At 34.7% G+C, this 25,612-nt stretch overlaps 1 protein-coding gene across 19 annotated transcripts in view; it reads right to left on the reverse strand.

The window, feature by feature from the left end:
* MEF2C (myocyte enhancer factor 2C) overlaps positions 1 to 25,612 on the reverse strand; it is a 151,810-nt gene that overhangs the window by 95,447 nt on the left and 30,751 nt on the right. For 14 of the 19 annotated variants that reach the window (XM_044917011.1, XM_044917007.1, XM_044917008.1 and 11 more), the window contains exon 1: positions 1,405 to 1,528. In XM_044917011.1, the coding sequence (XP_044772946.1) occupies positions 1,405 to 1,458 (54 nt within the window). In that variant the 5' untranslated portion in view covers positions 1,459 to 1,528. Of the gene's footprint in view, positions 1 to 1,404; positions 1,598 to 3,427; positions 3,624 to 4,740; positions 4,800 to 25,612 lie in introns of those variants that run through there. The other 5 variants (XM_044917003.1, XM_044917002.1, XM_044917005.1 and 2 more) reach the window with 4 other exon arrangements.

Raw genomic sequence — 25,612 nt, forward strand, 5'->3', positions numbered from 1 at the left:
AGATGAAGGTGGTCAAAAGGTACAGACTTCCAGTTACAAGATAAATAAGTCCTAGGGATGTAATGTACAACATGGTGACTATAGTTAACACCAATGTATGATATACAGGAATGTTGCTAAGAGAGTAAATCCTAGGAGTCCTCATCACAAGGAGAATTTTTTTTCTTTCTCTTCATTGTATCTATATGAGATGATGGGTGTTAGCTGAGCCTATTGTGGTAATCATTTCGCAATATAAATCAAACCAACACAATGTATACCTTAAAATTACACAGTGATGTATGTCAATTACTTCTCAATAAAACTGGAAAAAATATAAAAAACTTAAACCACAAATCAGTTCTAGTCTCACTTTGCAGTTCCAAAAAGACAGAAAGGGACAACCGGAGAGATAGAGTGTCTTTATTTGGCGAAAATGAATCTGGTGAGGGCATCTCCAAGGCTATCCTCTTAGCTTTCCTCAGAGTAAATGGCCAACAGGTAAAAACATTCTTCTCTCCCATGGTCAAGGAACGCCTGTTTTGCAGGTTCCATTATCCATCTGTAATGGTTGGGATCTGGCAGTACTGTAATTTCTCCCATATTTTGTTATTTAACATTAGAATGCATACAAACCACCCAGCTATCCTTATATCACCTAACTAAATGCACTCTCCCCAAGTGTGAAGAAAAATAGTCAAATCACAGATATTCATGATATACAAGTCTTTGCTGCATAGAGCATTTGGATATATAAAATCTTTAGGATACATTAATGGGATCATACAGCATTATCAATGGAGTTGTAGAAAAAAAATTGTAACATCATCTGCCTCTTTGTTTATAAAATTCATGGTTTAAAGAAGATGGTGTGAATTAACTAATAGTTTTTGCCTATATGTTTTAAGTTACTAATACTTGGCGAGGGTGTTTGTTGTTGTCAGCACAATGCTAAATATTTTGAATACATTTCAAAGTCTCTTTTACTGTGAATACAATGAAAGCTATTTTTATAAGCCTATATTCTAAACCTTTAAATGGATGACCACAAAAGGCCTTGTTTCCATGAATATAAGAATATCTTTGTTTGATGATGCATGCAGTGTAGCAATGTTATGCTTATTAACTCTTAATTATTAAGCTATTAGTATTACAGAAGTACAGTTCCCATTCAAAATTTATGTCGAAATAAAAAGTGAACAATCATGAATGTGTAAACTATTTCTCTAACAGACAAGGTAATTTTTTTCCCCTTTACATATGATAGAATATTAGCATTTAAACTGACCACATTTAATTCACTAAAACTTCTCTTAATGGATGTTTGTAAGTTCAAAATGTTTTCAGTATCTTTAAAATAGCTGGGGACAATGTAATAAATAGTCCATGTAAATAATGATACAGGAAAAAGTTTACCCCACTCACCTGTCTGTTACGTTCATCCATAATCCTCGTAATCTGAATCTTTTTTCTCCCCATAGTCCCCGTTTTTCTTCTCTCTCTCGTCCCTGAAATTATGTATTTTTTCCTTCCTTTTCTTTCTCCTTCCTGTTTCCTCCAAACAAATCTCCTTCTTCAGCACTTGCACTGCTCAGTTCCCAAATTCCTGCATTCGTTCCTGCTGGACAAAAGAGAAAAATTAAATACCACTTTAACAGAGAGGCGGTTTCATAAGAGCGATCATATTCTAATTTTTTAAAAAAGAGAACTATATGAAAGTAAGCCAATCAAATGAATGAAAATAAGTACTAAAAGCACATAGTATATCCCACGCAGGAGCATATCAAATAGGAACGGTTTGTTTTTATAATTAAAATAATCTCATAAGTAATTTAACAAGTCATTTAAATGACAAAAACTATACTTCAAAGCCCAACACTTGAAATGTATCTTTTGCAACGAGTTCCTTAATATTTTTTAATGAAATTAGGTGACTATTTTCACCCTTCTATTATGAAAAATTACCTAAATCAGAGAGTTAATGAACCTTCATGTACCTGTGTATGCTAAGTAGGGCAGCTAATTCATTTCTGAAGGGAAAACAATCTCGTGTTTTGACAGCAGAGGTGATAACGTCCCCTCGTTATGCAAATAGGATGGACTATTATGAAAGTGCTATTTGATATATGTAAATGTCAACTAATTTAAATCTAAATCCTTTAATCTTATTTTTAAAAAGTCACTGCCATGAGAACACTGTAAAAATAATATGGGATATTTAATCTTACATAATAAGCAGCTATCAGCAGTGAGATCTCCTTTTCCTCTTGAAAGCCCTTAAGCTATATCTTGAATACAAGAATCAAAAAAGATAATCATTCACAGAAAAGAAATGGTGCAAAAAATTAGAGTATTACTCCATTTATAATGATACTTTTTTTTTATAACTACACTTTTTATAATAAGCCCTCAGTTCTCTAAATTTAAATATTTTAAAAAGACATATCATATGTCTTCGGGGAGTAAGATACAAAATTACAGAAGCCTGGTATTATATACTAGATACCTTTAGGTCATGAATTAAAATTAAAGAAATGATCATCAATAATATAAAATAAACCCAGAGAACCCTAGTATTAAAAGTATATATTTTACTTTGCTTTAAATTATATCTGAAAACACTTGAACATAATGAAAATGAATTGCCATGAAATGTGGAAGTTAACAAGAAAGCATTCCACACTGGATTCTTCATTTGTATGCAACAGCTTCAATTATTCTATCCAGTTTTATGTCAAAGAATGCTACTACTTTACGCGTTGCTCAGAATTTCCCTGTTTTAGTTGGTGTCTGATCAGGGACCTGAGAAATTCCCACATGTATTATGTAATGTTAAGCCAATGTCCTGGCTATTTAATAGATTATTTGGCTTCAGTTCAAAGTTATTGGAACAGGAAAGCTGTTATACACTTGGTCAGATCATCAGCTGTCTTTTGATTTCTTTAATTTAATTTCTAAATTCTTTATCACCTTGAGTAAATTTCTTTAAATGAAAATTTTCTGTGATTATCTAATTGCAGAAGCTATTATGATATAATTAGTTCTGGTGGATTAAGTGCTGCTTAAATACTAAGACCATCCATTCTCTTTTGCCCAATGCCTTTCTATGAAACTGCAGCTCAGTTGTGCCTTTGGGAATACTATATATGTTGAGTAACATCATGACCACACAGTGCTCATCAAAAATTATTACTCCAGCGGCAATTTTAAAATGTTGGAAGTAGTTCAAAAGTTTTAAAGAGTTATGTAAATAACACACATTTGACAAATACACATGAAAAAATTAGCTATAATAAGACATTAAAATCACATTAAAACATGAAACATTCACGAAGCACAATTGCATTATATATTCCCTGTTGCCACACACTGTCCATCTATTTATTTTTAGAAACTGTCTTAAATATCACTCAACTGGGCAACTTTCCTGTGTTTCCTATAGTCTTACCTTAGAAGCAAGCGGCACGTTAGAATGGCATTTCCCATGCATGTGCAAGACCCCAAAGAAACAGACAGGCTTCCTCTGTCACAGAAAAGCCAACCCATGGATCCACAGCAAATACATATGGGACAATTTCCTTTCTTTTCATTTGGTTAAGGCCGGTGGCACTATCGGCTTACAGGACTATGCCTGCCTAAGCGCTTATTCACTTTAAGGTGGAAGGTCAGGGTGAACAGATTAGAGTGTGGTGACAAGGCGGGGAAGACGAGAACTTCTACAGATCCTGGTTTCAAAATACAAATAACCAAACAAGCAGAGAAGCATCCCTCGAGAAAAGTCTCTTCAGAAAGGCAGAGAGAGAACTCCTCATGAGCCAAACTTAGAAGAGTTCATACATATCACCACCCCGTATTTCACAACTTTGAAAGGAGAGACACTTTTTAAAAAGAGCAGAGCAAGGATTTTTTTTAATTCTTAAAAAAGGATGGGAAATATTTTGCCTGAAAAAATTTGTATGCGTATATCAAATATATATATATAAAACAGTCAGTGAAAATACCATTAGATGTATTTTCCTTTTTGAAATATGCAAGGTAATGTAAAGAGAAACAAGCTTAAATTTCAGTAAAATTAAAACATTTTCTTGTTTTCCATAAAAATGAATATTTCTTGAAGTGTAGCCTTCTGAACATTTTTAAAATGCAAAACCTGATATTATTATGTACATATGCAGAAAACTACGTGATGATGATGCGATTTTTTCATGAAGTAAAATATGTCACGAAACGTGCCTTAGAACATTTGATTATGGATCACCACATTTCAAGGCTGTCAGTAAAAACTCAAAGAGTTAGGAAGGTCAACAATAGCTCAGTAGTAGTTTTCTTAGTGTAACTATTTCTCTAAGCTGATTTTTATGCAAAAATTATATTGTAAGGTCAGTTTTAAGTATTAATTTGTAGGAGGCCTAGAGAAGCTGAAAAAGAGATTAAATAACTTTAGTTTTTAAAATTTGTTTTGTATGTATATGAAGAAAAGAATAGCTAAACTACATGTAGTAGAATTTCAAGTTATGCTGAGAACTTTCATTATGTACAATCAACCATAAGCTTAAAATAATTCCAGCAGCCTTGCCGCTACTTCTTTCCACATGAAAGAAGCATTCTTGGAAAATGACAGAGCTACATAGAAACAATCAGTAATTAAAAAAAGAAAAAGAAATGCTCTACCACAGTTACACTCTATAGAGCTACAGTCTTCTGCCTTTTTTTTTCTTTTTGTCAACCTAAATATAAGAAAAATAAAATCAGGCTGCTTACTAAAAAGGGGAACTTCATTATGGCAGGCTTCTGTTCACTTTGAGTTTGGCATAAGCAGACAGATGAAGGCAAAGTGGTTTTGAGACCCAAGTTGAGAAGAATTTCTTGTGGACAGATGCTAAAGATCCTTCTCCTACCCCAGCTCTCTCATTTACAAACAAGTTCCCTTGAGTGACACATACCTCCTCCCCCCTTCCCTGCCTCACTCTTTCTCGCTCCCTCCCTCCCTCCCTCCCTCCGTCCCTCCCTCCCACAAATCCCTCCCTGTAACACAGAAGAATCTTGACAGAATGGCAGGAAACACGCACAGACTGGTCAGGGAAGGATATGATGTCAGCAACCACGAACAATAAAAGGTGTAAAGGTGCTTCCTTCCCTAAACTGTTCCAGAAGTGTAAAATGGGAACCAAAACTCTTCACTTCCTTCTCTGAGCAGAACTGTCTGAGTGTGCTGTGCTGCACACCACACACAGAGAGGCCTTTGAGAGGTTCAGATAAGGGACAATGACAGAAATCCAGACATGGGGATGCAATTTTTTATTTCTAGTTTTAAAACACCTAAGAAAAATCCATTTCAGTTCTAGGTTAATATTTTGTATGACTTTTTTAAGAAATAAAAATAAGAAAACAAACAAGTTAACTTCGGTGAAGTAGGAGATATATCATAATTACCTTTATCATGCCTCACAAAAATCATCTGACACAGCTAATGCAGCCGTATAATCTTAATTTACTTTTTGAGGCAAATGAATTCTATACAGACAAAGAGCCAATGCCAACTGGATAAATTTTATTTTTGGTAAAAAAAAAAAGAATTCCAAAAACTGTCCCCCCAAAATATATCAGTGTTTGTTAGTAAAGCACTTTGGTTACTTCTTTGTACCCATAGTTTAAAAAAAGATACAGTGGGTGGGGAGAATAGATGCCTATGTTACTGAAGGTCTCAAAGTTCTTTTAAAAAATTCAGAGTAAGAACCAAAGAAACTAACATAAACTTTCAGTACATAGTGAAACTATTTATTTCAATCTCGTCACTATTAGGTTCCTTCTAACATGGAAATGGCAGTCTACCATAAGTTTTCTGTAGGAAGAAAACCACATATCAAGTGGATCTGAGTCATCTTCAGATTTCAATCATCTTCCCACAACACTTTGATTTAGAAATTAAACACAACCTTCAGTTATGTGTTTTGATCGTAGAGTGAGACTGCCATGCCACATTAAAAGATGTGGGAAGAAATTAATTCTCTTCTGCTAAACTTATCTTTACAAAGCATGTATTTGCTATGATAAGCACAATGCAGTCACTTAAATAAAAACAGCCCATGAATAATGATAAAACATTAAAATATGCGATGTCAATTTGCAAAGAAAGAATTCTGGTTTTCTTTTACTCATATTAGCAAATAACTTCTTCACTGACTCACGTATTCAAACACTAGCATCTCCATACAATGTTTTATAAAAACTCAAGGCTGAAAACCAAGAACACTGTATCACACAAGAAATACTGTTAAATAAATACAAACTGGATTCTTAGTAAGGGACAAAAATGATATTAAGCCCAGCTGCTGCAAGCCCGGTATTACTAATTCAGATAATTAAATGATCCAATATTATTTTAAGTGGAAAACTTTGCTCATTATGGGTACATCTAGATACACTTAACTTTCTACCTTATGATATATTTGAAAGACATATGAGACATGTAATTATATTTTGGTTAAAAGGAACAAGTAGAACTTTTACTTTTTTTTTCTGCTTAAGAGGTATTTTGAACTTCAAAAGATATAATAATTATTATCCTTATTGTTACTCAACTCTGTGATGTCTTACGAATTGGGGGATATTTCCTTGGTCCTGAAGGTCATTCTTCTACTTCTAAGTTTATGATGTTCTATATAGCATGTTATGTTACCCTAGCTATGAATGCAAGCTGAGTTCATTTTAGACACATAGCCAAAACTTACTCTTGTAAAGATAATAAAAAAACAACCATTATTTACCACTGGATAAGTACCATCATGCCAAACACAAGGTTATTTCCTCAATTCATTTCAATTTAATGTTAGTATGATGGGATTTTGAGTCATCTTCAAGTCTATGTAACATAATATCACACACAAATAATAATGTCATCTGTCTGTTCCTCACACATGCCATGCTCCTTCCTATCACAGGGCCTTTGCATGTGCAATTCCCTCTGCCTGGAATGTTCCTTCTTCCTCTCTGTGCCTCCTTAACTTCTTCCTTTCCTTTCCATCTCAGCTCTAATTTCACCTCCTCAGGAAGCACTCCATCTTTTCTTGACTGCAACAAATCCCCCATTAAGACACAGAGCACCATGTCTTCCTTTGTAGCACCTGTCATGATTGAAATTGCCTGTCTTCTTCAACATCTGTGAGCCAACTCTGTATTGTCTCACTTTCGTATTCCCACTTTTGTATTCCCAGTATCTATCCCACTGCCAAACCTATATAGTAGGAGCTAATAACTTAGTTGATTAATGATTTTAAGATTTTCATCTCTCAGGTGTGTTTTCTTCAGTTGTTATTTTTAATGACTACTCCTGAGAACATTTTCGTATATATAGAAGCAGGCTGATAACCTCACTTAATCTTTTGTCATATTTATATAGCACCTCATATATGGAAGAAGAGTAATTTATACTGAGGAGTGGAAGTAGAAAGAATTTTGAAGTTAGGAAGCTCAGGTCTGAACTTCAGCTTGTTGTTCCCTACAACGAGTTAGGAACAAACTTTTTTAAAAAAGATTTTATCCATTTAACAGGGAAAGAGAGAGAGAGAGCACACAAGCAGGGGGAGTGGGAGAGAGAGAAGCAGGCTCCCCGCTGAGCAGGGAGCCTGATACGTGGCTTGATCCCAGGATGCTGGGATCATGACCCGAGCCGAAGGCAGATGCTTAACCAACTGAGCCACTCAGGCGCCCCCAAACTTTCTTTTTTAAAAAGATTTATTTATTTATTTTAGAGAGAGAGAGAGAGCGAGCAAGAGTGGGGCAAGGGACAGAAGGAGAGGAAGAGAATCTCAAGCAGACTCCCTGCTGAGTGTGGAGCCCAACATGGGGCTTGATTCCACAATCCTGAGATAATGACCTGAGCTGAAATCAAGAGTAGGATGCTTAACCAAGGGAGCCACCCAGGTGCCCCGGGAACAAACTTCCTGAAGTGCAGGATGGCTATGGTCATTAAAGGTGGTATTACAGCTGAAGTGGGTCTATGGCGGTACTGGGAACGTGACCTACTACTTGTAAGACTGCTTCAGTTTTGAGACATAAAATGAAAACCGTATTATACCACGAGGCTACCAAGTGAATCAAAGACCTTACATATACCATGAAGACTTCACTTTGCAAAGCTAATGATGAGCAAGTTCTAACATATAATGCTTCATTTATTCCTTAACAATAATCATTATATGAGGAAAAAATTTATAGTGTTATAAAAATTAAGAAGTTTCTCTTAAGTATCAGTCATGGAAAAGCTTCAGGCAGCAAAAGTAGAAATAACTAGGGAAATATATCAATTTTCCCAATGACCACGGCTGCTGAAAACTCTACATTAATGCTTCTAGTCCTACTTTAATATCTTTCCCCAAGGACAGAAGGAGATGAAATGTATGTCAGAAATATAATAAGGCTAAAAAGGAACTCGTTTTGAAAACCTCTGCAATTAATTTAATAAGTGGGCCTAACCTGCCATTATCACTGACATAAATCATTTTATTTACACAGTTCTAGAATTTAGGAGACACATACCTTTAAACAACTGTGTTGCATTAGAAACAATTTACTAAATACGGGGGAAGCACAGCTTTCCTGTCACGGTTTTCCATGGTATATTTTGTCTCAAACATTTTTTTCATAATGCAGCTTAAACAGCATTCTCCATTCCCCGTGCCAAAAAAAACAAAACAAAACTCCAAATGGTCTAAATATGTCAAGAGCCTCATGCTGTTGAACCACACCAAAGTTTTTTGTCTTTCCATATCATATTAAGTAATTAATTCGTGGTTCTACCATGCTTTGTTTTCCTAATTTTTCACAACAGTGCAGCCACCACGTTTTCTTTCAAAGGCCACTTAATGATGTGGCAGAGCTTACCACAAAGGTAAATCCTGCACTGTCTCATCACAAAGCAAGAGCTACTATTTAGCATCACAGATTGTGTTCTGTTCCCCAGCTGTAACCTCTCAGTAAGGATATGCAGCTGGATTTTTTGTTGCTATTATTGAACAAAGCAAGTAAAGCACTATACAACACCAATATCAGTGAACACAAAATTGTCAGCCCCAAATCAAGCTAGGCTTGAAAGGGGAGAGGCTGCTATTATACATTATCATATTATAATAAAATCTGAATTCCCAGGCATCTCATAATCCTGTCAGAAAAAAATTTTATGTTCATTATTTTCTTAATCTTTAATGTATCATATTTCATTATTAAAATGGAAAGAGTCTATAAACCTCTTTCTCAAAAACCTGTATGTACTGGACCGAGTTTTCAGCCTTACCGATACATCAGTGTGTGTGTATGGGTATGTGTGGAGAGAACATTTTCCTGCAAAACTGCAGCAAATGGAAAAACCACATTTTAGTCTTTCATAATGTGATGATAAAACAGTAAGAGTACATTTTAAGACACCTGAGTAGTCATGAGTATTATAACCAGTAAGTAATCACAGTATTACTAAGATTGTGATATGAATGGTTAACAAGACATTCTAAGTAAAGGCTTTGTTTTTTCTGTATTCAAATATACGTTAAACAATTGAAAATTATGTCCTTAAAAATAATCTGCCTCTGTTGTTATTTATTTTCCCCTCTTTATTTAATATTTAAAGATGAGCTTTAAATGCAAATACAACTGTCCTCCTGTCAATGTTTTTGTTATACATTAAGCTTGATAAATCACCCAGTATTTTCCAATGAATGTCATTTATTTTTGTCTCTAGTTGAACTTCAGAAATTTAGAAAGTTTACACAAAAGCCTTCCATCTGATATATGTAATATTCAAAATACTGTAATAATGTCTCTCAAAATATAGATATTTGATCTTGCTGTTACATGTGGCTCAACATGGAAACCAGTGATTCATCAATTTTTCTATTCTCTTCATCTCTTTTACAGCATCCTAATCAACCTAATTAAGGCTTTGTTCATCTGAAACCTCTGATGACAATTTGTTTCACTCTATCCCACTGTGGTCTTCTTATAAGGAGAATTAAATCTGATCTTCTGACAGCAATCATTAAATGATCCCAACTGGCCCCAATTAAGCCACATGGCTCACGGGCTTCCATACCGTCAAGTACCCAGTTCTCTGTTTCATTTGCACGTCATTTTTTACCTTGGTTTATTTTCTTAAAGCCAATTAAGTCTGTGTCTTATCAAGTGGAACTAAATTTCCTTGTGTACACTAGCTTAAGACACAGTGCATCAACTGACTTTGCAGTCATACTGAAGTATATCACACAGCGTTCCTAAAGCCATGCTCTCTAGCCGTAGTACTATTAATGAAAAAAACAAAACAAAACAAAACCAAAAGCAACCAACAACCCACTTTAGATTTACTTACTCATGCTGAAATCGACACATGTACCTTCTCAAAATAATATACATATTCAAACACTTCTGGCTAGCACAAATCGATAATAACGTTCCCTGGGCTTATTTACAGTGATCTTTTAATAGAGTAGTATCTGCATTTAGTAGGGTTTAATATTCTTTAAAAAAAAATATTTGAATTATCTCTTTAAGACATTCTAAAAGAGCAGTACCAAAGTAAGACTTCTGAAGTTAACCTTTCTTACCCTTAATTTCTGCTCTAATTTTTTCACATATGCTCAATTGTAAGTTCTGTAATGATGTTCGCAGGCCTTCCTATGAATGCAGGTAGCCTCAGGATTTAGAGCTCATTGATTGTGTGCTACTCCAGGGAAATGGCTGATTAAAAACAGCCTCATGAGGAGGAGTAGCTCCTATTCACATCTGGCTCATCTTATTCTAAACGCTAATACCTGTATGGAAATTTGACCCCTAGCTTCGGGTTTGGAGAACCACACTTTACAGAGTCCTCTACCTTAGATGTGAGGGCAGAAACACAGTTAAATTAATCTCAGTATGACTGGTGTTTGACACAGTTTCTGAAGGCCTTAATCAATTATCTTGACTACTTTTCTGAGAATATAAACAAATGTGCTGTATTTTTACATCTATTCTAATTATAGCTATCACTGATCATCTGTTGGTATCTGATGCCGGCTATCTGTCACAGTTCTCAGAGCAGATGGATTAGAACATATATGTTCATCCTAATCATATATTAAAAACTGACATTAGGATAGAAAACTGAAATGGATGCTATGCATCTTATTGGACATTAACCTTGACAGAACATGTAATTCCTTTTATTCCTTGACCAACAGATGTAACTACAAAGAAAAAAGAAAATATAATAGAATCTTTAACATACTGACATTTGGAAACACCTAGAAAAAAATGGTATGTGCCTTTTCTTTATGACAGCTAAATAGTCATCTACTCAATAAATAACCGTCCTTCTCTTCAAAAGAGAAAAATTCAAAATATTTATTACAAAATGCTGATGATTTAGAAAATACTAACAACCTAACAACTGATTAACTTTAAAAAATGTATAATAAATATACTAAAATTTTAGCAATGCAAAACAGATGCTGGGGTGATGTATTATGAAATATTTCTCACTGTATTATAGTAATCTCCAATAAGGTTTGATGTTAATTTTAGAGCATGCTTCTGCTAAAAAGGGCAAACCCTGCAACAGATTTAGTACAAAGAAGCTGAAAATATCCTGTGGAAAAAAAAATCTGTAGTGAAATCAGCCAGCCCAAATCCTGCCATTACTCAGCACTGCAGTGACGTGCGGATGTTTGTAGTGGTTTGAGGAGCCAGCAGGGGTGGAAACTCTACGTACTCGACTTCAACATGATTGCAATTGAACCTCATCAAAGTAAGAGCTCATAATTTGTCACAGAAAACAGCCAATTAACATATGTTAGAAAAAGGCTTCATAAAGATAATATATGATTAAAGACCCAGTGCAGCTGTTGAAAATCAAAACTATGCATTTAAAAAAGAAATCTCAGCCTGAGCTTCCGTATGGTTAAACTGATAATGGCTACTATGATTTTTTTTTAAAGTAGAAAAATATAATTACAGTGCTTCTCATAAGTTTGGGGTTTTGGCAAGGGCTTCAACTATTTATAGAACTAAGTAAGGCATAGTAAATAATACCACAGTACCCAGTTCTCCCTTGCCATAACTCTGTAGTTACTTTGTTATACTGCTATTTTAAAACACAGACCTTCATTGTGAGCTAAATGGCCTTCAGGATGCACTTTGTAGTTAGAGCATTCCTCTCAAAACTATATCCTCCCTTTATCTGCGCAAAACTCCAGGACAAGAGGACTCTACACGATAGTCCTGCTTGCTGTAAAACACACTAGGGCTGTGTAACACACGGTTTTCATACTTCAGAACTTCTGTCAGGGTTGTTGGTCAGGAATGCCGACGGTTAAAGGTGAGAAATGAGACTCTGGCGCACGTATGCGGTACGTATCTCCTAGCACGATGTATTACAGACTACCTGCTACAGCTTTGGAGCAGATGAACTACGTGCAACTGAATGTACATGGTATATTCTCCTCAGAGATTTAAACTAAACTTTAGCTTGGACCATGTGGGCAAATCGAATCCTGGTGACACTGATGTCATCGGAGACTATGAGCCAAGATCATGATGCTTAATCTTACAGATAACAATGAAAAAGTCTGGTCTTAAGTTACAGAGACATAAATGTGTCAAGCATGATGCCAGGTACCAGGGACACCGCTGTGAACAAAACAAACAAGGTCGTGGTGTTCACGAAACCTACATTTTAAAGGGAGAGAGAGGCAATAAAGAAGAGCACTAATATGATGATTATAGATACAGAAAGAAAATACCAAAGGTGGACAGTGCTGTCAGGGAAGATGACATCTGAGAAGATGACATCTGAGGGCAGACCGAAAACACGGATGGAGCCAGGCAGTATTTGGAGGATGACGACTCCAGCTTGATTACATCATGAATTCTCTGCCTGTCACGGTTGCTACAAATGGCTAATCCATAGTTTCTGAAACCTCAATTTCCTTATCTACAGAATGGGAATAATAACATTTATATTCTTTGATAAGGTTGTGAGGCTTAAATAAAAAACAGCACTATATTCATTTGTAAAAATTCAACTGGATGCAATTCAATTTCATAAACTAATTGTGTAAAACTGTTTTCTTCATTTCAGTATTGTATACTTTCATAAAAATTATAAATACTTTGAAGCAACGATAATAGAGTATAATGCAAAAGTTTTCTAAACTGATACGAACTGAATCCAAAGATGTGAAAGGTGTGAAAGGACATTTCATTAAATCAGTGTCCACTGATTGAAATAGTTCTTGGGCATAAAAGTTCCTTTTGCAGTGTTAAATATGCATAGTGCCATGAACAATCTAACAAATACAATGTAAAACTTTTGCAAATGTGAAATACAGAAATATATATTTTAAACTGTACCTTCTTTCTTTTAGAAATAAACAATCTTACAACATTACTAATGTACCTGAGTCACGGGGGTAGGTTGATTTATTTCCTCTCTCACAGGACCCAACTCCCAAGCAATCAGCACAGTTTTGATTAAGATCTCAGCGATATTTGAAAATCCCAGTGTCTCACTGTATGGGAAATGTTCACATCTTTGGACATACCCATCTAATGAGAGTAAGCTATGTAGCCTCAAGCCAAACAGATTAATTTCCAACTTGGAATGAATAGACAAATTGAATCATCTAGTATTTTTTAAATTAAAGCATTTTTAAGAAGAAAAATACAAAATTAAGGATTGTGAATTTTAATAAATAAGAAATTACAGCAAAAGGCAATAGACAAACTTTAATTTTAAAAGTTGTTAAATAGAAATGTCTAACGAAAAACCAGTATTTTAAGTAAAGAGAGGGGTCAAAATTTCCTATGCAACCAAACTTTAAGAAATAATGGGTATATACTTTCAGTTCTCCCTCCCCTGTGATTTTTGGGGGGAGTAGCATAAATTTGATCATGTACTGCACTAATTTCTTTTTATTTCCTATATAGTGAACATAATTTATAAGTTTTAAAATAGGGTAAGTTGTATAATTTACCATGAAGCCTAAGTTAACACTGATCTATTATCATTTATAGTTGATCTAATGCCCCAAAAAAGAATCATAAATTTGAAAAGGTTTTTTTTTAAATCAAAATGTTCTTTCCTTCCCTAAATGAATCATGATGTATTTATTCTAATACAAATCAGCATAGTGTTTGATTCTATTCTCAGTGTTAACCAATATTTCACACTGCATGCTCATCTCCCTTCCTATCTTGTAAAATGACCTTTGGAGGACACTCACCTCCCTCTCCTAAACCCAGTCATGATTGCATGCAAAGCAGGCATGTAAATCTGAGTTTCTTCTCTCTCTTTGTAGCCTTCCCCACTCCATTTTTTCATTTCATCACCTTCCTTTATCTCTTTTCCCACATGTTTAAAACTGAGGGGATATGGAAAGTGAAACTGTCAAAGAGCTAGGAATAGAGGTGTTCTCAGACGAACAGAATGTTTCCTCCGTACACCCAGGCAGGGCAAGTGTGCTGCGTGGGCCGGCCGTGGGCCTGGGGTAAGCTAAGTTGGTTCCTACGCTGAAGGCCTGGCAGGGGGCTCCTTATCTCAGCATGTCTACACATTCTGTCCCAGGCTATATTCAAGGATAGCCCAATCATCCTTGGCAGATACTAATACTTGGAAAGTATTACAGTACTTCCCCTGTAAAAAAGACCATGCTACCACAGATCAGAAGTTTACTGAAATGAAGTTTTTAAATCCTGATTCTCTGAAAATTAGGATCTAAAAGAAAGCACCCATCAGTGGAAGCAAGCCCATGACTCTCCTTAGAAATCCCAGCCTGGATTCCAAAGATCAGTGGTTCGTAAGGATTATAACAAGCTATTCTTAAAAAAAAAAAAAAAAAAAAGTCAGGAAATTAAAAAAAAAAATTGAGAGAACAAGTTTCTTTGCTGCAGGACTTTTCATATTTTTCAGTGTGCTAGATGCCAGAATCTGGAGTATTTCCAAATGTATCCAGAATATGTTTTGGGAAATGCTAGCTTTAAAGAAAGGAATAAGCTTCTTTTCTCTGACTACCGAATACACTGAAATGCCCTAAACCAACACACTGCTCAGTGCCTGGCTCAAGAAAAACATAACAGTATTGTTGAATAATTGATAAAACAATGGAAAACTGTTCTTTTAGCTTAACAAAGAAGTACAAACATGATATCAAGTGCAGAATATTGTTGTTCTTTTAAAGTAAAAATACTAATAAAATATTTAGCAATTAGTGCAATATATTTCCAAAGCACCAAGAAGTGGTAGAGTATGGTGAAAAGAAAGCTCTATTTGTAATCAGATTCTTGGTTGGGTTCTGCCACCCATGAGCTGCAGGTCTTTGGGCCAGTCAACTGTTTTGAGTCTCATTTTCCTCAGATACATAAAGGGAGCTAGGTTCAATTTCTAAAGACCTCTTTCAAGTTCCTAAATGGTAGAAATTTGGTAAAGGTGTAAGACAAAATGACGTCAAAATGTTTCTCCAAAGATATAGTCCTAGAGAAAAAATAAACTGACAAAGATGTTTAATTGCCTGGGTAAATAGAATTGTTTTTTCCATACTTTTTGCTTTGAAAAGTTGGTTCACATCAGCCTCAAGCACTATAAACAGTTAAGACTAAGGTTACATTATGCACTTTGAACCACTAATCATATTTAGAAATTTAATAAATAGCTATGAATTATAAAATACTTCCTATAGCACCAAAAGCTTTACAAATACAAACCCCAATCCTCACGGTAACCTATGAGGAAGGCTATTTTAATCATTTCTCTTTTACAGAAAGAAAAGCTGGAAGACAGAGAGGTTAAGTTACTTGTCCAGGGTCACACAGCTCCTGTTAGGGTATATGTAATTATAGACTACATAAATCTAGTCCCAGACTCAGTACTCGAACCACATACTCTGCTACTTCTCCATGCAGCAATGTACTATTCACGAGAGTGCTTTCAAGTTAAAATTCTTTGCAGAAAATGGGATGTTCAGAGGGTTTTAGTGGAATCTAAGAAGTACTTTTAAAATCAGTGTTCTTTAGGGGTGCCTGGGTGGCTCAGTCGGTTAGGCTTCTGCCCTTGGTTCAGGTCATTATCCTAGGGTCCTGGGATTGAGCCCCACATCGGGCTCCCTACTCATCAGGGAGCCTGCTTTTCTCTCTCCTCCTCACTCATGCTATCTCTGTCTCTCTCTCAAAAAAACAAAATCTTTATAAAAAAAAATCAGTGTTCTTTAATTCATCTAACATTTTCTTTTTTTTTTTTAAAGATTTTATTTATTCATTTGAGACACAGAGATGGAGAAAGAGAGAGCATGAGCAGGGAGAGAGGCAGAGAGAGAAGCAGGCTTCCCGTTGAGCCAGGAGCCCGATGTGGGGCTCGATCCCAGGACCCTGGGATCATGACCTGAGCCGAAGGCAGACGCTTAACCATCTGAGCCACCCAGGTGTCCCTAACATTTTCTTATTCTTGATGGCAAAAAGAATTTACTTCACTATGCCAGGTAGGGGAAAAGAATGACGCTTGAGTTAGTTACTTGTTATTAGCATATCATCAGCATCAGCAGGTTCCCCCCTCCCCTTTTCTACAAATGAATGTGGTTGCTCACAAGGGAAACCAGGTAAATGTCTATGAATAAGCATATATTCATCACGAGTCCTGGGCAAAAACATGAAAACAGGTGTCTTCCTGAGGATGGGTCAGGAGAGTCAACTTTATTCATGATTAAGATGAGTATTACAAAGAGTATTATAGGTATCTTGTCTCCAGGCTTGAGGCAGTCATCTTGCTCTCCTTTACAGTACCTTGGGTAGGTTTCGAACCCAGATCTAATTCATTCTGGTATTACCTTGGTCATTAACCCACCCCCACTCCCCTTTCTGTTCCTCCTCTTGTTCTTCCTTCTCTTTATGCTTTTCCTTCATCTCCTCAAATTATGGTCTACCACAACATTCTTCTCTATGCAGTGCAGTTTCCACTTTAGAATTTTATACATTTACCTACTTCTTTAGAATTCTTTGTGTTTGAGACCTCTGGCTATAACTATGCAATTCACACTCTTTAAATATATTATTTTAGAAGTAATTTTATGTATATCAGCTTTATAAGACACACACCTAATAAAAGATACTATTAATTGTATAAAAACAGTTGACATAATTGGCAATATATTTATAATTGTTGAAGAAAAATCACAGACTTTGGTGTATTACAGAAGTTCACATCAGTTTTTCCACAATGTATCACAGAGCCTTGCTCTGTCAGAGCCTACATAGTGTGAGGAAGTAATAGTTGTATATTTTCAGCATGTATCAGACTGTTCTCCTACTTTCATAAGGAGAGCACTGTGGTACAAATATAGGTACACATATATTCATTTATGTATTTATATATGTTATTGTACCAGCTGATGAGCACACTGGGTCAGAGCCATTCAAAAACTCCATGACTGACAATGACCCATTATATTCAAGCTTGAATTCAATTTAAGATGCTGGGCCGTTGACTGGGCAAAGTGAAAGCTCAACATGGCTGTTTCTATAGCCCATGGACTTGAAGAGGGCTTTCGGTAAACAGGAAATCTCTGAAAATTCGAATCCAGTAAGAAAGGACCTGTTGGCAAATATTGCCTTTCACAGTGAAGAGACGTCTAGAATAATTTTTATATTGGAGTCACTCATGCCTGTCGGTGAGTCTGGCAATAAAAGAGTTCTGAGAAGTACAGAGGTGACATCACTTTTACATGCTAGAAAAGTGAACATTGCCATCAAGTAACTAGTTAACATACCAAATCATTATTTGGTCACTTTTCTGATGATCCAAAATTCAAAATTACATAAAAATGGTTGTCTTATATATTTTATGAATTGGAAAACAATGAATATAGCACAATTTCTGTTCAGTTCCTTAAAAAAAGTAGGATAAATATTTAATAAATGTTTCTCTAAACTTATTATGGAGAACTTCAGGATGGGCTTGGAAATTTCACTTTCCTTAAACTGGATCTTTAGGAGATCCATTTTAAAATTTATCTAAATTTTGCCATGTTAGAAAAGAGCAAAATAATCTATTTTTTTGGTTGAAATATGTATCTATATTTCCATTCAACCAAGGTAAGAGTAGAAATGCCAGACATTAATACTGGCAGAGGCCATGCAAGGTCATACATTTTCTCCTCCTTCAGATAATACCATCCCCAAATTATTTCACAAGGATTCCACCTCTATTTTTAAGGCCTTCCGGAAAAGAAGCAACATAACCTTCCTCAGTAACCTATTTTGATATTTCACAACTCTCACTCAGGAAATTCTGACTTATAGCTAATCCCTCACAGAATACTTTATGCCCACTCCTCTTGTTCTACCCTCTATACAGAGAACAACATTTGATGATCATGTCCCTCATATCAGACACTTCAAGACTGTATATTGAATTATACGTGTTTTTGTTATCCTGCCCTTGCTTTGCTTTCTATTCCCCCCCATATTTGCAGCTATTCATTTCAAGTCATATCTGCCTTTCACTCTCTAGTCCAAAAATATATGTAGTGCTCAAAACAGGCTCTTGTTGTATATTCCCATCAAATACATATTTTTAATTATCTACACAATGAATAAATTTTAAAGCCAAAGTTTATCTTTTCATTTACGTCCATTTTGCATTGTTTTCCCTTGCCAGATTTGGTTATAGCCAACTCCTCTACATTTTGTATGTAAAGAGTTAATTTGTATTTCCTTAGCTTCATAATTTCTCACCGTTTTTTCAGTTTACCAATTTTACCAAGGTCACGCTGGCTTCAGATCCTATCTTTCAAGAGCCAGACTTCACACTCTTTATATAGGACTAATTAACGTTTTTAAATTTAGTGGATAAATTATTTCACTATTCCTTCAGCTACCATTCAAATCTGTATGGTTTAGAGAACATTTTTCTTTTTTTTTTTAAAGATTTTATTTATTTATTTGACAGAGAGAGACACAGCGAGAGAGGGAACACAAGCAGGGGGAGTGGGAGAGGGAGAAGCAGGCTCCACGCAGAGCAGGGAGCCCGATGTGGGACTCGATCCCAGGACCCTGGGATCATGACCTGAGCCGAAGGCACGCTTAACGACTGAGCCACCCAGGCGCCCTAGAGAACATTTTTCTAATTTATGAATGAATATGTCGTACAGGACAAAAACCAAAAGCCTTGGAAAGTTGAGATTATACCTATTTCTTCTCCTTCATACCCTATACTGTAGTTTAAAATATCCTCCTAGGACCAGTTTTTAATGATGCTGTGTTGGTTCATACTCACACCCAGGGTGTTACAGAATGTATACAAAATGTATAACAAGTCATTCTGATTTTTCCTTCTATATTTTAACTCTGTAAGTTAGTTACAAACAGTGGTTCCCTGGGCCATCCTTTGCTTTCTTTTAAAAATATTATCATTGATAGTTACCTTCTAGTTTTTATTTAAAAGTTCTTAAGAATAGTACCTGGTAGCCCTGCAATGGCATTTGTTACAAGAATTCCTGCTACTAAAATTATCTTAGGTTTAGCTAGACCTGCCCAGGAATTCCATATTTGCTTTGTTTCTTAGTATCACTTGATTCCACAGGTCGTAGATACATATGTTACATTTCCTATGTACGTGGACACAAGCATGAGTTCATAATGATAAAAGATAAAGCAAAGAAACATTTCATTCATTCCTTCATTCTAAAGTTTTTTTTTTTTTTTAGTGCTTTAGTACGTACTGTGTTAATTTAGGCACTATTTTAAGGGATAAATCAAAGAATAAAAATAAAACAGATAAAAAAATCACACCTTTGTGGAACTTACAATGTTCCTGGCATTATCTATATTTACTTTCACCTCCACATAAAAAAATGGGCTTTATTTTATCCTTTGCTGTTGTTCTTGTTTGCTGGTTAAACTGAATGAATTTGTAAATACCATACCTTAATTTCTATTCTCCTTATCAAATTTTAAGCCTTCACTATTTCTTAGACCTTTCACTTCCATACTGTTTTTAATTTCTTCTTTTCTCATAATGCTTTTAAAATTTCCATTCTTCATATGGGTCTTTCTTTAGCCAACCAGATACTCCCCTCTCTTTTTAATGTTTGTGATACTAGATGAAGTGGTGTTTGACCACTTGTGCAATCTTCCAACCTATATTTTAAATTTTCTAAGAATACTTTAAAAATATTTCCAACTCCTTTGAAATATGCTCCATTAATAGTCATCTTTTTCTACTGAAGAATTCTTTGGATCTTTAATTCCTGCCTGTGATTAGATCCTAAGAGATTATGAATCTTTGGCTAATCACCAGGTTTGACAAAAAACTAAACTAATTAATGAATAATATTGTCTTAGTTTTACTGAAAGAGAAAAAATTCTAGTAAATCAAGAATGCCAACTCACTTTCCTGTTTCCTGCTATATGTCTGGGTAGTCTGTGACTGTAATATTTAGGTACTTCTACTATACAAGGATGAGAGCAAGTGATCAATGATTCCCTATTGTGTAATAAAAGATAACATTAAAAACAGAGTGCAATTACAAAAATCAACCATATGGAAAAATATAAAGATACACGGTGAGAAAAATCCTTTCCTGAGAATTTATAAAGATAGCATTAGGTATCAAAATTATAGTAAATAAAGAAGTGGGAGATATGGTGATGATTTATTTGTCACAAATTTAGTTTTCATTAATACGTTGAAAAAAATTCTCAGGAGGAGAAAACAGTGAGATAAAAAAGCAAACAGCTTTGATATGTGGCTAGGTATATGCCAATATGCCAGCTTCTAGGTAAATTTTTCATGTATTTATGAGATCCTAAATAATATTTTTAAAGGTGATATTCTTGATTAGGATCTCAATGGCTTTTGAAGAAAAGCAACTTATCCTCTTCTAGAAGCCTTGAAATTAGGGATGGGTGTCATCCTACAGTGTAATGTTTGAACTGGAGAAGAAACAGGACAATGCTCAGCCATCTACCCATAGAAATTTCTGCCCCTTTCCCAACCTTGTCCTAGAAATTGGAAAAAGGTATGGTGCAGAGACAGGCACATCACTGGCAACTGGCTAAGAGTTAAACAGACGGAGTTGTTTTAGAACCTAATATATTGGCTGGTGATGCCTTGTTAATGTTTTCCTATCTCATTTCTTTTTGGATGCAGGGCTTTGTAAAATGTCTCTTTATTGTTTTTTTTGTGCCTTTTTGTTAAGTTTTTTTTTTTTTTTTAAATCATGACATGAAAAGCATTTCCTATTTGGGTCTTTGTTCTTTTTTTTTTTTTAATTTTTTTTATTCTTATGTTAATCCCCATACATTACATCATTAGTTTTAGATGAAGTGTTCCATGATTCATTGTTTGTGCATAACACCCAGTGCTCCATGCAGAATGTGCCCTCCTCAATACCCACCACCAGGCTAACCCATCCTCCCACCCCCCTCCCCTCTAGAACCCTGTTTGTTTTTCAGAGTCCATCGTCTCTCATGGTTCGTCTACCCCTCCGATTTCCCCCGCTTCATTCTTCCCCTCCCGCTACCTTCTTCTTCTTCTTTTTTTTTTTTTTCCTTAACATATATTGCATTATTTGTTTCAGAGGTACAGGTCTGAGATTCAACAGTCTTGCACAATTCACAGCGCTTAACTCTGGGTCTTTGTTCTATTAGCTATTTGCCTTTCAATTTTGTACAAAACTGTATTTGAAGCTTAAACACCGAAACATAGACACACTCCATCACTTAATACTGTGTATATCATTTAAATTCTATTTGAATTAATCAATGGTGTACCAATGGGTTGCTAGAATTGAAGTTTAGAATCCTACTGAGACATTGTACAAAAATGATACCAATTGCTAGGTAGACCATGTATGCTACACAATCACATTTACATAATTTTAATATTTCTGAAATTCAATTTTTGTATTTCATTCAATTTTTTCTAAGACTCACTTTCTTCACTACCAAGTAAGATATATTAACTAGGTAATATACATGTTTCTTCTATGTCTAATGACAGATTTTATGAACTACTGAAACTAATATCTATGATTTTCTTTAATCCATAAATTATCATGTTGGGAGATTCTATTTCAGATTGGCAACATGGAAAAAAAGATTTCTAGAATAAAATTTGGAATTCTGGCAAAAGTCTTCATTTATGTTTGCTATTTTATATCTCTGAAACAATTTTTAGTCATCTTAGCGAGAATGTTAACATTGAATGAACATGTCCTAGGAATATTATTTCTATTATTTCAGTTGGATTTCACACTTGGATAAGTTTGTAATCGTGTGTCCTATTACATTTCAGTTCAGAAAAAAATCAAGGAAGAGAAAAAATATGAAACTTCCCCAACTTTTTACTGCAAGTAAGTAGCAAAACTAGGTTTTGAGACAAGGGAGCCTGACTCCAGATTCCAGGTTCTTCTTCCTCTGTTAATGCTGTCGCATGTATTAGGAGGCATCATAAAATCTTAAGGAACTATTTCACCACCAAATTTTCAAATTTTATGTGAAAGTCCTAAATCACCTGACAGGGAATATGTCTAATTCAATGCATTGAGGATCTGAGCTTTTATCTAAAAATAAATTTCAACCTTTGGTTCTTAGTAGATTAGAGAAGGGTGTTTCATTTTGTTTCTGTTTGGCTTTTCTACTTTATTCTTAAAAATAGGGTTTAAAATATATTGCTATTTGTAGTTTAAATATAATGCACCAAAAATACTAAATTTTTCTCTGATTTAAGTTATATTTCTTAATGTGCTTCTATTTAAAGTTATTTCAAGGACAACTTAAATAGTGTTATAGGCTACTAGCAGCCATTTATACTTATAATTTATAGCCAGAGAAAAGATACCTCTAATTTTCCACTTGGTGTATGCCTTAGTAATGTAAACATAATAAGGAATTCTGATTATATAGATTGACAATGAATTGGAAATAGGCGCTGGTAAAGATTAAATTTATAGGTGAACTGATGAGAAGTGCAGTATGCTGTAATTTACTGAACTTGCCTTACCTCATAAATTTCTGTGTCCTTCTTATCAAATGATTCTTAAGGTTCTTTGTATGAAAATAATTCACTTTGTGCACTTAGAATGACCCACTAATTGGAAGCAGCTTTCTAATACTCTATATACTTGTGATACTCAAAAATGTAATGACCAGTGAATTTGCTTTAATTCCAAAAATTAACTAATTTGGACTACTTGTAAAAGTTTAAACTAGAATGAACATTATAAAGAACTGAATCGAAATGTCAATAGCTTCTATAAATGCTTTTGTCAACAGCTGGTTTAAATTGCAAAAAACAAAACAAAACAAAAAAAACCCAGAAACAATTTAGGAAGGAATAGTTTTTCAAAAATGGATCCACATTATGGAAAAAAATGCTCTTCCTTTAAAGCCATTGTTCATTTCCTGTATTGAAATATGATGTTGAAGCAAGTGTAAGAAATTATGATCTTCTTAGAGGCTTTGAAATAAGCCCTGGATGGCTCAGTCAGTTAAGCATCTGCTTTTGGCTCAGGTCATGATCCCAGGATCCTGGGATCAAATCCCACATTGGGCTCCCTGCTCAGCGGGGAGGCTGCTTCTCCCTCTGCCTGCCACTTTTCCTGCTTGTGCTCTCTTTCTGACAAGTAAAAAAAAAAAAAAAAAAAAAATAAGCCCAATCTCCATCACATGAAATTTCCTTATCACAGGCATTTCAGTACACATTATGACTAAATATGAGATTGCGATGGGCAGGAGAATGTTTTAATAAGATAACAACTTAACTATTCATCGTGGTCTTTTCCACTCATTTACCTGAATCTTCTGTGCACCTCAGTTCCCTTCTTGTGTGACAAACTCATCTGATGTAGGAAATAAGCAATGATGCACTTGAATCTTCTACTGCAAAATCTCAGAAGTTGTGATAAAAATATGCATTTTACTTTAAATAATCTAAATAAATCCTAAATAGTAATAATAATAATTGTGGTGCTGCATTTTTTATGAAATATATAATACAGAATTTTCTTCAAAATCGAGTTTTCAACCTATTATCTTCTCTACATATGCTTTCTACTTTTTAGAACTTTGATTATGAGTGGCCTAATAAAATTTGACTACAGATTTATACCTATAATAAAAAATAGAATCGACTTCAACCCTTCATGAAAGTGCTACCAAATATATAGCAGTCCCCATAACGACAGAAAAATGATAGCAACAATGCCTGGGAGTAAACTGTCATTTGAGAGAGCAAAGGTAAAAAGAAAATCATTAAGGGGTCAGTTAAAAATATCTTTGTTAGGATATAAGAAAATTAAGTGGTAGAATTCCAAAGAGAACTCTCTTTGCGCTTATACTATCATTCAAATAGTTTATCCCTGCAAGGAGATTACCTGTAATGTTGCCAAGGTCACTGCCAAGTTGTATTAATGGCCATGTTCAGTATATGTCAGTCACATGAGTTAGAGCTGCCTTCTTCTTTTTCTACTGCATAATGACCTACCTCTCTTAATGCACACTGACAAATTGAGGTGAGTGAATATGTTTTTCCAAAATATAGATGGAAGAGTTCCATTCCACCAGTCTTCCATTTTAATTGTACCAAACATGTGGAATGTAAAGTATGGCAGGAAAGAGGTTTTAAATATTCTATTCTGAAAATTGAACCATTTTTGAAAATGGCACTTTGAGTCTTACAGGGAATTATTTGTGGCTGCATTGTGGAATTTCTTTCAAATGCACATTTGCTTACATTGCTGTAAAGGCACAAAATATTTTTTAAATGTAAGAATGACATTTTTTTAATCTAGAAAATGTCATTGGAATACAGAGTTAGTAACAGAATGATTTAGTATTCAATAGTTAAGCTCTATTGCAGATTTGTAATTTTCATTTATCAATATTATTCATCATTTACAGAAGAAATGTGAGAGTGTAGGCATATTGGCTTCTGAATACATCTACTGACTAGAGTGTAGCAGACATATTTATGTACTTAGAGTAAAAATAGATTAACACATCTCCTTTACAGGGCTTATATTTAAATAGAATAAATCACATCCTCAAAGAATAAATGATATTCTAGTATGTTATAATAAGACTTGCTCGTGAGAGACATCTCCATTAAAAATTTACCACTTTAGTCCTGGAATACCAATTTAGTCCTGGTCTTGAGATTAGCAATATATTAAAAATACCTGGGGAATTAGCAATTTCAATTCTTGATTTGATATTAGAACTTTGCGCTGATTTCTTTGTTTCACTTATATACTTTAATTCATCAAAACATTATTGAAATAACTGGGAAAGAAAGAAGACATGAAGAAGCACTCCACTGCTTACATCAGCTGACCTGAACAATATTTTATAACTATATTTAGAAAAAGATAAAAAGAGCTGAATACAGCTACAATTCTCCATGCCAACTTCCTCTATTACCACTTTTTTTTCTTTCATTTAGTAACTCATCTATAAAACAATGACATTAGAAAAAAAGAGAGAGGGAATAATTCCAGATAGATTAGATAGAATTTTAACACACTGGTTAGATGCATAATTAGTTAGGAGACTAGACTGAACACCAATCTAGCTTTCACTTAAGATCACTATTTCTAGTTTGTTTATCTCATTTATACTC

This window comes from Neomonachus schauinslandi, chromosome 7 (genome assembly GCF_002201575.2).
Source record: "Neomonachus schauinslandi chromosome 7, ASM220157v2, whole genome shotgun sequence".
In the NCBI taxonomy this organism is placed as follows: domain Eukaryota; kingdom Metazoa; phylum Chordata; class Mammalia; order Carnivora; family Phocidae; genus Neomonachus; species Neomonachus schauinslandi.